At 54.6% G+C, this 17,260-nt stretch overlaps 1 protein-coding gene across 8 annotated transcripts in view; it reads right to left on the bottom strand.

Moving 5' to 3' along the window:
• The window catches only part of MLXIPL (MLX interacting protein like), a 54,331-nt gene that overhangs the window by 7,351 nt on the left and 29,720 nt on the right, over positions 1 to 17,260 (bottom strand). For 5 of the 8 annotated variants that reach the window (XM_030796530.1, XM_030796524.1, XM_030796526.1 and 2 more), the window contains exons 2-7: positions 14,870 to 14,976; positions 7,207 to 7,289; positions 6,948 to 7,037; positions 6,592 to 6,636; positions 5,539 to 5,740; positions 5,316 to 5,396 (exon numbers count right to left, since the gene is read on the bottom strand). In XM_030796530.1, coding sequence (XP_030652390.1) covers positions 5,316 to 5,396; positions 5,539 to 5,740; positions 6,592 to 6,636; positions 6,948 to 6,989 — 370 coding nt within the window. In that variant the 5' untranslated portion in view covers positions 6,990 to 7,037; positions 7,207 to 7,289; positions 14,870 to 14,976. The remainder of the gene's footprint in view (positions 1 to 5,315; positions 5,397 to 5,538; positions 5,741 to 6,591; positions 6,637 to 6,947; positions 7,038 to 7,206; positions 7,290 to 14,869; positions 14,977 to 17,260) is intronic. The other 3 variants (XM_030796528.1, XM_030796532.1, XM_030796529.1) reach the window with 3 other exon arrangements.

The raw sequence follows: 17,260 nt of genomic DNA, 5'->3' as shown, positions 1-17,260 counted from the left end.
TGGGGGCAAGGGGGGTGCCTAAGGCTGGGCTCCAAGTGGGGTGTGGGCAAGAGGGGCTAAGGGTGGGCTCTGAGTGGGGTGGGGGCGAGAGGGGCCTAAGGGTGGGCTCCAAGTGGGGTGGGGGCAAGAGGGGCTAAGGCTGGGCTCCAAGTGGGGTGGAGGCAAGAGGGGCTAAGGGTGGGCTCTGAGTGGGGTGGGGGTGAGAGGGGGCCTAAGGGTGGGCTCTGAATGGGGTGGGGCAAGGGGTCTGGGAAACCTTCGAGAGCTGGGGGAGGCAGTAGCGGATTGTTTGGGGTGCGGGTTGTGTAAGTCCTGGGCTATTCTGGTTTTGGGAAGCAGCTGGCCACGGCCTGACCACATCCCGGGCCTGGGCGCCGCCTGCCCACCCGCTCCCTTCCGGGCACCTTTCTCTGACCCTGACCAGCCTGTGATCCGTGCCAGCTCCCGAGGCCTCTTAGTCTGGGCAGTTCTGACCCCACCGGGACAAATTCCACAGGCCTGGGTGGGCCCTAGCTCCCCGCTTTTTCCCTCCAGCCCCACTGCCAGGAGAGCTGCTCAAATCTGCCTCCCAGGAGCCACCTCCAAGGAGACCAAGAGTCGGTTAGATAAGGTCACCCCAAACCCAGAACCCACTGGGGGGTCAAGTGTGTGTGTGTGTGTGTGTGTTTGTGTCTTCACCCCCAACCCCATCCCCCAGAGATAGAATCGTGCTATGTTGCCCAGGCTGGTCTCAAACTCCTGGCCTCAAGCCATCCTCCTGCCTCAACCTCCTAAAGTGCTGGCATTATAATGAGCTTGCGTGGGAGACAGGAGGGGACTGTGGGTGTGAACAGGAACCCCAGGAAGCAATCCCCTCCCCTCCACAGCACCAGGCTTAGCTCAGGAAGTCCCCCTTCCCATCCCCTGGTGGCTCCCATTCCCTGATCTGCTGGTACAGAAAGGAGGTGCCCAGAGAGAATGCCAGGGTGGGAAAGGGGTGCAGGGCGAGGGGAGGAGGTCAGCCGCTGTGCCTTGCTGTCACCCAGGCTGGAGTGCGGCAGCACGATCTTGGCTCACTGCAACCTCCACCTCCTGGGTTCAAACGATTCTCATGCCTCAGCTTCCCGAGTAGCTGTGATTACAGGCATGCACCACCACACTCAGCTAATTTTTGTATTTTTTAGCAAAAACGGGGTTTTGCCATGTTGCCCAGGCTGGTCTCAAACTTCTGAGCTCAAGCGATCCTCCTGCCTTGGCCTCCTAAAGTGCTGGGATGACAGGAGTGAGTCACCGCACCCGGCCCTGTGTGTCGTCAGTGGCTCTGCTTTGCAGGAGGGTGCAGGCCCTGTGTGTTGTAGTCACTGAACCCTCGAGTCTCAGCATGGGGTCTGCACGCAGCCTCTGTCTACCCTCTGGGTGTCTGTCGCTCCGTCTGAGGCCATGTGAACCTGTCCTGCCATGATAGCATGGTGCATGTGCGTCTGCTCTGTGCCTGTCTGCGTGTCTAACCCCATGGTGAAACGGTGTCTTTTTGCTGTCCTGCTGCCTGCCTGCCTGCCTGCCTCCCTCCCTCCCTCCCTCCCTCCCTCCCTCCCTCTCTCTCTCTCTCTCTCTTTCTTTCTTCCTTTCTCTCTCTCTCTCTTTCTCTTTCTTTCTTTTTTCTTTCTTTTTCTTCTTTCTTTTTCTTTCTTTCTCTCTCTCTCTCTCCTTCCTTTGTTCCTTCCTTCCTTCCTTCCTTCCTTCCTTCCTTCCTTCCCTCCTTCCTTCCCTTCCCTTTCCTCCCTTCCTTCCTTCCTCCTTCCTTCCTTCCTTCCTTCCTTCCTTCCTTCCTTCCTTCCTCTTTCTTCCATCTCTCTCTTTCTCTCTTTCTCCTTCCTTCCTTCCTTCTTTCTTTCTTTTTTTTTTTTTTTTTGAGATGGAGTCTCGCTCTGTAGCCCAGGCTGGGGTGCAGTGGCACCATCTCGGCTCACTGCAACCTCCCGGGTTCAAACAATTCTCCTTGCCTCAGCCTCCTGAGTAGCTGGGATTACAGGCCCCGCGGCTGCCTTTGTTTAAAAGGGGGGTGGCTCACGCCTGTAAACCCAGCACTTTGGGAGGCTGAGGTGGATGGATCACCTGAGGTCAGGAGTTTGAGACCAGCCTGGCCAATGAGGGGAAACCCCGTTTCTACTAAAAAAAAAAAAAATACAAAAATTAGTCAGGCGTGGTGACGGGCGCCTGTAGTCCCAGCTACTCTGGAGGCTGAGACAGGAGAATCGCTTGAACCCGGGAGGTGGGGGTTGCAGTGAGCCAAGATGATGCCACTGCACTCCAGCCTGGGCAACAGAGCAAGAATCCGTCTCAAAAAAAAGGGGGACCAGGTGGGAGATGGCGAGTGGTCACTGCTGCTCCCCCATCTCCCAGAGTCCACAGTTCCTGTCACTAGGTCCCCGAGGCCCTGGCTCTAGAATCAGCCTCATGCTGTGCCTGGCCCCAGACCGCTGAGGGCCTAGGGCTCCTCCCTGCTCACAGCTGCTGCCCACTTCCTGGGTCCCAGGCAGGGGTCATGGGGCCGCAAGGCCCTCTCATCCCTGAGTCACCAGCCACCCCCTTACCATCGCTGCCCAGGCCTGTCCCCACCCTGCCTTGAGAGAAGTTGCTTCCCAGCCCGAGCTGCTCACCCGGGCCCAAGTCCCTCCCTAGCCTCTGTCCCCTCCACGGACCTGACCTGTCATCCCCTCCCTGAGCTCCTCTGCCTCTGGCTGCCTCCCTGAGCACCCCTCACTAAGCCTCCTGCCTCCATAGAGTTCTGGTCCCCTCCCTGGGTTTCCAGCCAGACCTCCCCAGTGGGAGACTCTTGGGGGCAACGAGAGCTGCCGTCTTGGTGGTACCAGTGCGCTCTGCCCTCTGGGTAAATGGAATGTTTGATAAGAGAGGGCCACACGAGCCACCTCCTCTGTGTGGCCCACACTTGTCCCCCCACGCGCCGGCAGCCACCCGGGCTTGCCAGACATCGCCTCCTAGCCCCAGTCCCTGCTGGTCTTGCCCAGACCCCAGGTGGGGGTGGCTGGGCTCCTACCTGTGGCCGGGTGCTGTGTGCCCAGACAGGGCTGCTGCCCTCCCAGGCTGGCCTGCTCCCAGGGCACTGCCATGCACACTTCTGCCCCCGGGCAGCCCCCACCCCCTCCCAGGGCTGGAACAGGGGTGGGGGTGGTTCCTCATTCCCTAGTTCCCGCCCCATAGGCCTCCACCTCTTGATTGACAGACCCAGGACCCTGTGAGGAAGGAATTAGGAGGTCACTAAGACTAAGCCTTTATTCCAGGGACCCTCTTTCTGTCCCCGGGGGCTTCCATGAGATGGGCTGAGCCTGGATATCTACCTGGCCCGCACATAGCTCCAGGGGTCCCTAAATGTGTGGCTGTCGGAATAACCTGCAAGACCTACAGCGAAGTGAGGAAGGCCACTTGGAAAGTCAGTTGTGACAACAGAGACATTTGTCCACATGTGCATCTACCGACAGGAGCATCTCTGGGAGGACACTGAGGAATCAGTAACTTGGTGGCCCTGGGGTCAGGAGGGGGAGGCAGGGACACTCACGACTTACAAAAATTGCTTTAGGCCAGACGCGGTGGCTCACACCTGTAATCCCAGCACTTTGGGAGGCCGAGGTGGGAGGATCGCTTGAGGTCAGGAGTTCAAAACCAGCCTGGCCAACATGGCAAAACCCCGTCTCTACTAAAAATACAAAAATCAGCTGGGTGTGGTGGCGCGTGCCTGTAATCCCAGCTACTCAGGAGGCTGAGGCACAAGAATCGCTTGAACCCGGGAGGCGGAGGCTGCAGTGAGCCGAGATGGAGCCACTGCACTCCAACCTGGGCGACAGAGTGGGACACAGTCTCAAAAAAAAAAAAAAAAAAAAAAAGCTTTACAAGATATGATGCATGCCTGGGATTTTCTTTAAAATAACGCACTGGGCATGGTGGCACACACCTGTAATCCCAGCACTTTGGGAGGCTGAGGTGGGAGGATCTTTTGAGCCCAGGAGTTCTAGACCAGCCTGGGCAATACAGGGAGGCCCTGTCTCTTCAAAAAATAAAAAAAATTAGCCAGGCATAATGGTGCGTGCCTGTGGTCCCAGCTACTCGGGAGGCTGAGGTGGGAGGATCACTTGAGCCTGGGAGGTTGAGTCTGCAGTGAGCCGTGATTGTGCCACTGTACTCTAGCCTGGGCAACAGAATGAGACCCTGTCTCAAAAATAAAATAAAATAAAATAAAATAAAATAGAAATATAACAGAAAAGAAGGAATGTGGTCTAAATAAAAGAAGACTGGCCAAGAGTTGATAAATCGGTGACATCAGTGATGGTGACTTGGGAGGTTTTTGCTGAACTACTCTTTCTCTACTAGTGTATGTTTGAAATGTCCTCTAGTAAATAGTTTTATTGTTTATTTTAATTTTTTTGAGACAGAGTCTTGCTCTGTCACCTAGGCTGGAGTGCAGCGGAGTGATCTCGGCTCACTGCAACCTCTGCCTCCCAGGTTCAAGCGATTCTCCTGCCTCAGCCTCCCGGGTAGCTGGGATCACAGGTGCCCGCCACAACACCCGGCTAATTTTGGTACTTTTAGTAGATATGGGGTTTCACCATATTGGTCAGGTTGGTCTCGAACTCCTGACCTCACCGCCCGACTCGGCCTCCCAAAAGTGCTGGGATTACAGGCGTGAGCCACCATGCCCAGCCTAGCAAATAGTTTTAAAATGCATTGTGTGAAAAATAAATAGAACCAAATAATTCAAAGTTCTTCTCTCCCCTGAGAGGGTCCCAGCCTTCACTGCTTTCTTGGGAGCCCCTGGTTCCCTGGCCAGGTACTCTCTTGGGCCCTGCCCTCATTGGAAGCCACACCAGCTGGACAAAAGGAGGCCAGGAAGAACCCTCAGAAACCACTCAGACCTGCCAGGCATGGTGGTTCATGCCTGTAATCCCAGCACTTTGGGAGGCCAAGGCAAGAGGATGGCTTGAGCTCAGGAGTTTGGGACCAGCCTGGGCAACATGGTGAAACCCCATCTCTACCAAAAATACAAAAAAAATTAGCCGGGTGTGGTGGTGCACACCTGTAGTCCCAGCTACTCAAGAGGCTGAGGTGGGAGGATCACTTGAGTCTGGGAGGCAGAGGTTGGCACCACTGCACTGCAACCTTGGTGACAGAGTGAGACGCCATCTCAAAAAAAAAAAAAAAAAGACAGAAAAAAAGAAACGACCCAGACTATCAGCCCTCCCAGAGGGGCCTGGGATGGGCTCATCGGCCTTCCTCACATGGACCCTGCCCGTCCACCCCACCTGGGGAGGGGCTCGCCCCACCTGAGATGTCCATGAAGTCATCCAGGCTTGGCTGCAGTGGCGTCAGGTCCGGCTGGATCATGTCAGCATTGCCGACGTAGGCTGGAGGCAGCAGTGGCGACATCAGCAGCAGCAGGCAGGGAGGAGCGGGGGTCCCCACCCCCATCCCCAGCCATCCCTCCCTTGGCCTCCTGGAATCTCACAGGCCTTCACCCCTCTCCCCTGCCCCTTCTCAGACCCTCACCATCCTCAGGTGGCAGCTGCAGGGGCGAAGGGCCGGACTGAGTCATGGTGAAGAGAGTGTCCGAGATGTCGGACAAAAAACAATTGAGGTCCAGGAGCTGCCGCCCACCTGGCTCCTCCTCTGGGTCCCCCAGCAGCACGGGGACCACACTGGAGAAGAGCTGTTTGCACCATTGCTCCGGCGGCGGCCACCTGCCTTCCGCCTAGGGAGACAGAGCCGTCAGCAGCCGCTAAAGAGCTCCCACTGCTCCGACCTTCCATATCACCCCTCTCCAGGGTCAAGTAGTCAGCAGGACAGAGGGCCTGTCTGTTCACACCTCTGTCACCTTTCCCTGGTGGACCTAGCTTGCTGCTTGAAAGGCCAGGATCACTCTACTGGCCTCTAAGAACTTCCCCCAGGAGACAGACCAGGATGCAGATACAGGGGTCCGCTTCCTGCCCTTTAGATTTTTTCCTGTTTGGGACCCCAGTTCTTTGGTCTCTCTGTTTTTTTCTTGTTTGTTTTGTTTTTGTTTTTGTTTTTTGAGACAGAGTCTCACTCTGTTGCCCAGGCTGGAGTGCAGCAGCATGATCTCAGCTCACTGCACTCTCCACCTCCCAGGTTCAAGCGATTCTCCTGTCTCAGCCTCCTGAGTAGCTGGGATTGCAGGCATGCACCACCACGCCCGGCTAATTTTTGTACTTTTAGTAGAGACGGGGTTTCACCATGTTGGCCAGGCTGGTCTCGAACTCCTGACCTCAGATGACCCACCCGCCTCGGCCTCCCAAAGTGCTGGGATGACAAGCGTGAGCCACCGCGCCCGGCCTGGTCCCTCTGTTCTCCCATGCCTCCCACCACTTGCTCAATGACCTGGGGTCTTCTCACCACCTCACCCCCACCCCCCAAGAAGAGAAGAGCTCAACAAATGAACCACAGGATGGCAGTTACATCCCACATCCCACCCTCACGCCCAGCTACTGCCCTGCCTGCTCAGGCGGAAGCTGTCAACTCTGCCTCCCACCTACTTGGGGGGCAAAGAGATGCCCTTGCCTGCTGGACTTACAGAGCACCCACCTGCTTAGGGGCCAGGAGGTCCTCTTCCCTGCTGGGCTTACGGAGCTGCAGGGACACACAGAGTTGGACACCGGATCCCTTGCCCCATCCTCCATCACTTTCCCCCAAAAGCCTCCTCTACTCACAAGCAATGAGATCCCCCATCTCCCATTAGGAGCTCCCCCGACCCCTGGGTAAGGAGGCTGCTAGGAGACCCTGTGGCCACACGGTGGCGCTGTCGGCCCGGGACTGAATGGAGGGCCCGAGGGGCGAAAGCTGGGGGGTCAGGATCCCCTTTCCGGGGATCTTCCGAGGCGGGCGGTAGCCGGCAGCCGCAGGAGAAAGTTCTGGGGCCTCCCTGGCCCTCCCCCACTGACCCGCTTCTTGTAGTAGATGCGCCACTTGTGGTACTCCCGCATCACCACCTCGATGCGCCGCTTCCAGTAGTTCCCCTCCAGGACCACGGCCTGGGGTGGGGGCCAGGGGAGGGGGATCAGTAGGGAGGGGAGCACCGCACACCCATCTCCCACCCCTCACCCCATCCCTGTCTGCTCAGCGCAAGGCTACAGGAGGCAGGGGCTGGTCTTGGTGGGTGGGCAGGTGGGCAGGTGGGCAAGCAGTCCAGAACCCAGCTACCTCCGGCTTCCGGTGCGCATCAGCCTCAGGCCCCTGCAGGGGGGTCAGGAAGCCACACACGGGGCTCTTCCTCCGCTCCACATCTGAGAGAAGGGGGCCAGGTCAGGGGCACCCAGCTTCCTCATCCCCCACCTCACCCCAGGGGACTGGGACTCAAGTGACGCCCAACGAAATCCTGCTTGGCCTTTGACGTTCAGATTAAGTGCCCATGCTGCCTCCTCCAGGAAGTCTTCTCGGATGATGCTCTAGCCTCCTAGATCTTCCTTTTTTTTTTGGAGATAGAGTTTCACTCTTGTTGCCCAGGCTGGAGTGCAATGGCGTGATCTCGGCTCACTGCAACCTCCAGCTCCCAGGTTCAAGCGATTCTCCTGCCTCAGCCTCCTGAGTAGCTGGCATTACAGGCACCCACCACCAGGCCGAGCTAATTTTTGTGTTTTTAGTAGAGACGGGGTTTCACCATGTTGGCCAGGCTGGTCTCGAACTGCTGACCTCAGATGATCCACCTGCCTCAGCCTTCCAAAGTGCTGGGATTACAGGCACAGACGCCACTGTGCCTGGCGTCTTCCTTTTTATTACTGTTATTTTTAATTTTTTGGTAGAGACAGGGCCCCACTACGTTGCTTGGACTGGCCTCAAATTCCTGGGCTCACAAGGCTTTTCTTTATCTCCTAGCTTCCCTGGCCACTTTTTTTTTTTTTTTTTGAGATGGCGTTTCACTCTTGTTGCCCAGGCTAGAGTGCAGTGCCACCATCTCAGCTCACTGCAACCTCCACCTCCCTGGTTCAAGTGATTCTCCTGCCTCAGCCTCCCAAGTAGCTGGAATTACAGGCACGCGTCACCGCGCCCGGCTCATTTTTTGTATTTTCAATAGAGACGTGGTTTCACCATGTTGGTCAGGCTAGTCTCAAACTCCTGACCTCAAATGATCCCCCAACTCAGCCTCCCAAAGTGCTGGGATTACAGGTGTCAGCCACCTCACTGGGCCCTGGCCACTTCATGTGTGTGTGTGTGTGTGCGTGCTTGAGACAAGGTCTCAATCTGTTGCCCAGGCTGGAGTGCAGTGGCAGGGATCTTGGGTCACTTCGATCTCCGCCTCCTGGGTGCAAGTGATCCTCCCACCTCAGCCTCCAGAGTAGCTGGGACTACAGGTGTATACCACTGCACCCAGCTAATTTGTAAATTTTTTAAAAAATTCAACATGGTTTCACCATGTTGCCCAGGCTGTTCTCAAACTCCTGGGCTCAAGCGATCTGACTGCCTCAGCCTCCCAAAGTGCTGGGATTGCAGGCATGAGCCACCGCTCCCAGCCCCTGACCACTTTTCACTGACTCCTTTGCAATGCCCACCGTGCAGCCTCTCTCACTCTGGCCCTTTCCTGCTCTAGCCTCGTATCCAGCTGCCTGGGGACCCTCCCTAGGATGTCCCAAAACTTGCCACAAAAACCCCACTGACTCCCAGCATTCCAGGTCTGACTGTTATATTCCAGGTCTAATTGAGATAAAAAATCTCAATCTCATAGGATCTGTGACATTTCTCCCACTGTCCCCTCCCCTCCATCCTCTCTCACTGTGTCACCCCCTGGCCTGGTGTCATTTCTCACAGGGACCTCCCTGACTCCAGCTTCACACTCTAGGCTCATTTTCCAGTTGCAGCCAGGACAATTCTTTCTAAAGTGCAGTTCAGGTCTGGAACCCTCCATGGCTCCCTGCTACCTCTGGGACAAAGTCCACACTCCTTAGCTTGGCTTCCAAGCCCCTCCGCCTCCTCATGACTGGGCCACCACTTGCTTCTCCCAGCTCCTTGTCTCCTTTTTTTGAGATGGGGTCTCACTCTTGTCACCCATGTTGGAGAGCAGTGGTACAGTGCTATGGCTTTGGCTCACGGCAGCCTGCACCTCCCAGGCTCGAGTGATCCTCCCACCTTAGCCTCTCGAGTAGTTGGGACTACAGGCATGTGCCACCATGCCCGGCTGTTTTTTTGTATTTTTGGTAGAGACGGGGTTTCGCCATGTTGCCCAGGCTGGTCTCAAACTCCTGAGCTCAGGCGATCCACCTGCCTCGGCCTCCCAAAATGCTGGAATTACAGGCATGAGTCACTGTGCCTGGCCTCCCTGTCTCCTTTATACACCTCACCTTGAAGCCACACAGCCCACCTTTTTTTTTTCTTTTTTTTTTAAGATGAAGTCTCACTCTGTCACCCAGGCTGGAGTGCAGTGGCCTGATGTCGGCTCACCGCAACCTTTGCCTTCTGGGTTCAAGCAATTCTCCTGCCTCAGCCTGCCTAGTAGCTGGGATTGCAGGTGTGCGCCACCATGCCCCACTAATTTTTGTATTTTTAGTAGAGACGGAGTTTCTCCATGTTGGCAAGGCTGGTCTTGAACTCCTGACCTCAAGTGATCCGCTTGCCTCGGCCTCCTAAAGTGCTGGGATTACAGGCGTGAGCCACCACATCCGGCCCTTCTGGTCTTATTCTAACAGGGAAGCCCCTCTAACCTTCCCTCCTCTGCCCACAGTTCAGGATAGCATCTCCTGCAGGAAGCCTTCCTGCCTCCCAAAGCCCACAGTGCTGCCCACCTCCCCTCCACCCTGGCCTGTCAGGTCTTTACATGCTCGCCTTGCTACAGGGAGTTAAAGCAGCTCCTGCCTTTGGCACAGAGCTTGACACACAGCTGGTCTACTTAGAGGCAACCTGAGACTTTTCCTGGCTGCTCTGACAAAGAGAACAACTGCTGACCCTTCCTGCCCCAGCCAACTTCCTCTGGGACAAACGAGGACACAGAGGAAGGGGGACCACTGGAACATGAAATTTACTAGGGCTTTTTAGCATCATTTACAAAGTTCTGTCCTAAAGAACATTCTCCAAAATCTGCTGGGCACAGTGGCTCACGCCTGTAATCCCAGCACTTTGGGAGGCTAAGGCGGGCGTATTACTTGAATCCAGGAATTCAAGACCAGCCTAGGCAACATAGTGAGACCCCATCTCTACTAAAAATACAGAAATTAGCCAGGCGTGGTGGTGCATGCCTGTGATCCCAGCTACTTGGGAGGCTGAGGCATGAGAATTGCTTGAACCCGGGAGGCAGAGGTTGCAGTGAGCTGAGATCGCACCACTGCACCCCAGCCTGGGTGACAGACCGAGACGGTCTCAAAAAAAAAAAAAAAAAAAGCATTCTCCAAAATGGACACTGATAGGATTGAAGGAGGGGTTTTGTCCTGGTTTCTGAGCCCAGATTGGACAGAAAACAAAGGGCTGGGTCCTTGGGTGCGTAGACTCCCAGGGGGCTAGATAAGGAAGGCGGGTCTCAAAGTGTGTCTGCCCCTCACTTTCCAGATGAGGAAATGAACACTAGCAAAGATGAAGTTTGTCCTGGTACGGTGTGGTGGCTCACGCCTGTAGCCCCAACATTTTGGGAGGCTGAACTGAGAGGATTGCTTCAGGCCAGGAGTTTGAGACCAGCCTGAGCAACCTAGCGAGACCCTGCCCCTACAAAAAATAAAAAATAAAAAATAGCTGGGTGTGGGGGCGCATGCCTGTAATCCCAGCTACTAGGGAGGCCGAGGTGGGGGAATTGCTTGAGCCCAGGAATTGGAGGCCGCAGTGAGCTATGTTGGCTCCACTGCACTCCAGCCTGGGTGACGAAGCGAGACCCTGTCTCAAAAAATAAAATAAAATAAAGTTTGTTAGGCCGGGCGCGGTGGCTCACGCCTGTAATCTCAGCACTTTGGGAGGCTGAGGTGGTCGATCACCTGAGGTCGGGAGTTCGAGATCAGCCTGACAACATGGAGAAACCCTGTCTCTACTGAAAATACAAAAAATTAGCCGGGCGTGGTGGTGTGTACCTGTAGTCCCAGCTACTCAGGAGGGTGAGGCAGGAGAATTGCTTGAACCCCGGAGGAGGAGGCTGCAGTGAGGCAAGATCGCAACATTGCACTCCAGCCTGAGCAACAGAGTGAGACCCCATCTCAAAAAATATATATATATATATAGCTTGTCCAGGTCTCTCAGAGAGTCAGGGCCAAGTGATTCCCCCCTCCCCAGCCCAGAGATCCCATACTCTGGACTGTTTCTCATGGAAAGGCTGTAACCATGTGGCTTCCTGGGGGCTGGGGCAGGCTTTGTTTAACACTGATAAGTTTATCCCTTCATTCAGCCGCCTAACCCTTTGCACCTATGCTGGGACAGGTACTGGGACAGGACACATGGATGAATCAGGCAGGGTGCCCACAGCTTAGCAGGAGAGATAAGGAAGGTAAACAAACAACACGAGACAATGCAAAGTGGAAAGTCCTTCTTGCCCCAGGAGCAGTGCAAAGTGCTGGGGAGCTCCCAGGAAACCAAGACGATTTCAGAGTGTGGGAGTATGACTGTTGGATCAGGAAAGGAAGGATCTTAGAGGCTAGGAGCCTGCAGGGGGTGGCAGAGCCCTTCTTGCTTGAGCACTAAGGCGAGACGTTAGGGGCATCAAGCCCAGTAGCCGTTCTCCTCCCTGCTCCCGTGAAGCCCACCTTCAAAACTTCGGCGTTTAGGGAGGAGGAGGGGTCTTGACATTTGTTGTATATGTGTCACGTGCTGCTATGACTATGACAGTGAGATACGGATGATCTCACTGAAAACTCAGTGAACCTCAGAAATAGGACCTATTGGCCAGGCGCAGTGGCTTGTGCCTGCAATCCCAGCACTTTGGGAGGCCGAGGCGGGCAGATCACTTGTGGCCAGGAGTTCAAGACCAGCCTGGGCAACATGGTGAAACCCCGTCTCTACTAAAAATACAAAAATTAGCCAGGCATGGTGGCAGGTGCCTGTAGCCCCAGTTACTTGGGAGGCCGAGGCACAATAATTGCTTGAACTGGGAGGTGAAGGTTGCAGTGAGCCGAGATCGTGCCATTGCACTCCAGCATGGGTGACAGAGCAAGACTGTTTCATAAAAAGAAAACCAAGAAAAAACAAACAGGACCTGTCATTCCCATTTTCACAAATAGCAAGCTTCGACTCCGGGAGGCTAGAGACTTTCCCAAGCCCACACAGTTAGGGCATGCTAGGGCTTGACTGAAACCTCACTCTGTCTGATTCTGAACCTGGGGTCCTTCCAGCAACTTGTGCAATAATGTCTGGGTGAGGACCCCAGGTGACATCATGCCTCAGCTGTCATCAGAAATTTCTTCTCCAGGCTGGATGTGGTGGCTCATGCCTATAATCCCAGCTCTTTGGGATGCTGAGGCAGGCAGATCATCTGAGGTCAGGAGTTCAAGACCAGCCTGGACAACATGGTGAAACCCTGTCTCCACTAAAAATACAAAATTTGGCGGGCGCCTGTAATCCCAGCTACTTGGTGCCCACAGTTTAGCGGGAGAGATAAGGGAAGTAAACAACCAACACGAGACAACACAAAGTGGAAAGTCCTTCTTGCCCCAGGAGAGGTGCAGGAGGCTGAGGCAGGAGAATCTCTTAAACCAGGGAGACGGAGGTTGCAGTGAGCCAAGATCATGCCACTGCACTCCAGCATGGGCGACATGAGCGAGACTTCGTATTAAAAAACAAAACAGGCCGGGCGCAGTGGCTCACGCTTGTAATCCCAGCACTTTGAGAGGCCGAGGCGGGCGGATCACGAGGTCAGGAGATCGAGACCACGGTGAAACCCCGTCTTTACTAAATATACAAAAAAATTAGCCGGGCGTGGTGGCGGGCGCCTGTAGTCCCAGCTACTCGGAGAGGCTGAGGCAGGAGAATGGCATGAACCCGGGAGGCGGAGCTTTCAGTGAGCCGAGATCGCGCCACTGCACTCCAGCCTGGGCGACAGAGCGAGACTCCATCTCAAAAAAAAAAAAAAAAAAAAAGAACAAAACCAAACCAAACAAAAAAACCCCCCACAATTTGGAGTCGGGCAACTGTGGACTTCCAGCCAGCCCCAGCTCTGCTTCTTTTACGCTCTGTGAACCTGAATACGTCACTTACCTTCTGAGCCTCAGTTGCTCATCCATAACATGGCGGTAATAAAACCTATCTCCCAGGGTTGCTAGGAAGCCTTAAATAAGGTGATTTACGAAAGTGCCTGGCATGTAGATAAATGGAAACCAGAAAACACACCCTCTCCCTGCTTGGATGAAATCCAGTGGGGCGAGGACAGAGAATACTGCGTGTGGTCTCTCCTGGGCTTTGCATTCCCAGCTCAGTGCAGCCTTTGATCCTGCAGCAGAACCTGAGCTGGATGAGGCCCCAACACAGGGCTGACAGATCCAAGTCCTCTCTGCCTCTGCTGCCCTGCCATGGGGAGTGGGGTGTTCCCAAATGAATGTGACCTCCTTAAGGGTACATCATGTATTGGACACCAACTTAGTGGCAACACCCTTGAATAACTGTTATCTCCATACCAACCATGAAAGGTAGGACTATTGGCCTCGTTTTTTGTTTTGCCTTTTTTTTTTTTTTTTTTTTTTTGAGATGGAGTCTCGCCCTGTTGCCCAGGCTGGAGTGCAGTGGCGCGATCTCAGCTCACTGCAAGCTCCGCCTCCTGGGTTCACGCCATTCTCCTGCCTCAGCCTCCCAAGTAGCTGGGACTACAGGCACTCGCCACCACGCCCAGCTAATTTTTTGTATTTTTAGTAGACACAGGGTTTCACTGCATTAGCCAGGATGGTCTCGATCTCCTGACCTCGTGATCTGCCCGCCTCGGCCTCCCAAAGTGCTGGGATTACAGGCGTGAGCCACCGTGGCCTCGTTTTTATAGATAAGGAAGCAGGTTCAGAGAGGCTAGGCAACTAGCCTGAAGTCACACAGCCAGCAAGGGGCAGAGACGGGGTGGAGGAACTAGCTCTGGGCAACTCTAAGTCCAGAGTTTCTTCCACTAGATGGCATGGCCTCTCTGGATCCCCTCTGCCCAATTCTCCATGGTGGGCACCTACTGGATATTCAGGAAGGACTTCAATGAAAGGCTGGTGGAGACCCATGCAGGATCCTCAGTTTCTCCATTTACAAAGTGATGCGGTTGGCCCCACTAGTGTCTAATGGCCCTTTTTACCCTGGCATTCAAGGCAGCCAACTATGCTAATGGATGCAAAATGGGCTTTGAACTGTACCTCAAATCTCAGCCTACCCTAGTGCTACTGAGGGGTGACCTCTGCTGTGCCCAGCTTCACAGTGGAAAGCACCCTTTGGGACATATTCCCCGAGACCCCCTGGAGGTCAGGAGCTATTCAGGAGTCCTGGTGCTGGGGGCCTGGTCTCCCCCTAAAAGGCTGTCAGGGTCGGGCGTGGTGGCTCATGCCTGTAATCCCAGCACTTTGGGAGGCCAAGGTGGGCAGATCACTTGAGGTCAGGAGTTCGAGACCAGCCTGGCCAATATGGTGAAACTGTCTCTACTAAAAATATAAAAATTATCTGGGCATGGTGGTGGGTGCCTGCAGTCCCAGCTACTTGGGAGGCTGAGGCAGGAGAATGGCTTGAAGTTGCAGTGAGCCGAGATGGCACCACTGCACTCCAGCTTGGGCAACAGAGCAACACTATGTCTCAAAAAAAAAAAAAAAAAAAAAAGGTTGGCAGAACTCTGCTAGTGCTGGCCTTGAGGGCCCTGGGGGTTTTCCTGGGCAGCCACCATGTAGAACCCTCTGGCAGGAGGGTTGGAGGGGGCGGTCCCTCCTGGCTTGGGAGGCTGGTGGTACCCACTCACACTGGATATACCAGGCCCTCCAGATGGCGTTGTTCAGGCGGATCTTGTCTCTGCAGAGTAGCTTGAGGCCTTTGAAATTCTTCCACTTGGGAGACACCAGCTTGCCACTGTCAAAGAGGAGAGGAGTAGGGTTAGGGAGACCCAGTGCTGCCAGAGAGGCTGGTCCCCATATTTCCCATGCACTAGGCATCCATCTATGGTTGGCATTTGAGGGGCCCCTCCAAATCTGGCCCCCCAACCCAACCTGCCTGAAATTCCTACCCAAAGAGTCAGACCTTCAAAATCCCCTTCCAGACTCCCACCAGCGGCCCCTGTGTTTCCTGGGGAGACCTGTTTGTCAGTCTACTACAGAACAAAAGCCATGCTGAAACCTGTGGATCAGCTCAGCCCTAGAAACAACAATGTCCAGTGGCCTCACAGGTGTGTCTTGGAGGCTGGCTGGGGACAGTGCTCAGGCCCATTTCTTACTTAAGAGAATAAGAAATGACCTTCCTGGGCTGGGTGCAGTGGCTCACGCCTGTCATCCCAGAACTTTGGGAGGCCAAGGCGGGTGGATCGCCTGAGGTCAGGAGTTCGAGACCAGCCTAGTCCAACATAGTGAAGCCCTGTCTCTACTAAAAATACAAAATTAGCTGGGTGTGGTGGCACACACCTGTAATCTCTGCTACTCAGGAGGCTGAAGCAGGAGAATCGCTTGAGCCTGGGAGGCGGAGGTTGCAGTGAGCTGAGATCACGCCGTTGTACTCCATCCTGGGCAACAAGAATGAACCTCCGTCTCAAAAAAAAAAAAAAAAACAAAAAAAAAAAGACCTTCCTGAGAGTCAGGGAGGAAAGGGGCAGGTCCGAGGTCACTCAGGCCTCCTTAGGCCCAGGAAAGGCAAAGGGAATGGCCATGGTTTGCCTGGTAGAGAGGGAGCCTCTGTGTTTTGTTTTGGTTTGGTTTGTTTCGGTTTCGTTTTGTTTTTGAGACAGAGTCTCAGTCTGTCATCCAGGCTAGAGTGCAGTGGTGGGATCTCAGCTCACTGCAACCTCCGTCTCTCAGATTCAAACAATTCTCATGCCTCAGCCTCCCGAGTAGCTGGGATTACAGTTGTGCACCACCACGTTCAGCTATTTTTTTTTAGTGTTTTTAGTAAAGACGGGGTTTCACTATGTTGGCCAGGCTGGTCTCAAACTCCTGACCTCAAGTGATCTGCCCACCTTGGCCTCCCAAAGTGCTCAGATTACATATGTGAGCCACCATGCCTGGCCAAGGGTGCCTCTTCATAGAGAGTGGCAGTCACTGCCTTCATCGTACAGTCCTTTTGGTGTCTGCCATGCCCAGAATCCCAGGATGGCAACCTGGACTCAGCGAGAAGGTGTGCTCTTCTCAGGGCTGTGCAGAAGACAATGAACCAACAGATCCCAAAGGAAGGCAGCTAGGATGAGCAAATGGTATTCATGGAGACAGAACACCCTCACTCTAACCCTAGCTGTCCATCAAATCCACAGGATGGGCTGGGCGCGGTAGCTCATGGCTGTAATCCCAACACTTTGGGAGGCCAAGGCGGGAGGATCGCTTGAGCCCAGGAGTTTGAGACTAGCCTGGGCAACATAGCAAGACCCTGTCTCTACAAAATAATTTTAAAATTAGCCAGGTGTGGTGGCATGCGCCTATAGTCCTAGCTACTAGGGAGGCAGAGGTCAGAGGATCTCTTCAGCCCGGGAGTTTGAGGCTACAGTGGGCTATGATCACGCCATTGCACTCCAGCCTGGGCAACAGAGCAAGATCCTGTCTTGAAGGAAAAAAAATTCACTGGATGGAAGAGCTTACACTGGTGAGGGTCCTGCTAGGCACAGGCCAAGTCTGCTGCCTCCAGGAAGCTGACCCAGGAGGCCAAGACATTCAGGGTCTTAGACCCCCTGCTAGTCTCTCCCTCCCTCTCTCCTCTCCATCCACAAGCCAGGGTTGTGTACCAGTCCCCTCTAGCCCACCTTTTGCATGCCTTGCTCAGATCTCAGATGGGAAGGCTAAGGCCCCAAGTCTTAGCCATTTTTTTTTTTTGAGATGGAGTCTCATTCTGCCACCCAGGTTGGAGTGCAGTGGCATGATCTTGGCTCACTGCAACTTTCGTCTCCCAGGTTCAAGCGATTCTCGTGCCTCAGCCACCCAAGTAGCTGGGATTACAGGCATATGCCACAACACCCGGCTCACTTTTGTATTTTTAGTAGAGACGGGGCTTCATCATGTTGGCCAGGCTGGTCTCGAACTCCTGACCTCAAGTATCCACCCACCTTGGCCTCCCAAAGTGTTGGGATGACAGGCATGAGCCACCGTACCTGGCCACCAATGCTTAGTCTTTCAGAAAACCATGCCTGCTTCCTCCAGGGGTCTTTCCTGCATTCTGGTGG

Source organism: Nomascus leucogenys, chromosome 17 (assembly GCF_006542625.1).
Source record: "Nomascus leucogenys isolate Asia chromosome 17, Asia_NLE_v1, whole genome shotgun sequence".
Classification (NCBI taxonomy): domain Eukaryota; kingdom Metazoa; phylum Chordata; class Mammalia; order Primates; family Hylobatidae; genus Nomascus; species Nomascus leucogenys.
The sequence above is the reverse complement of the archived record's forward strand: the minus strand, read 5'-3'. Positions and strand labels throughout refer to the sequence as shown.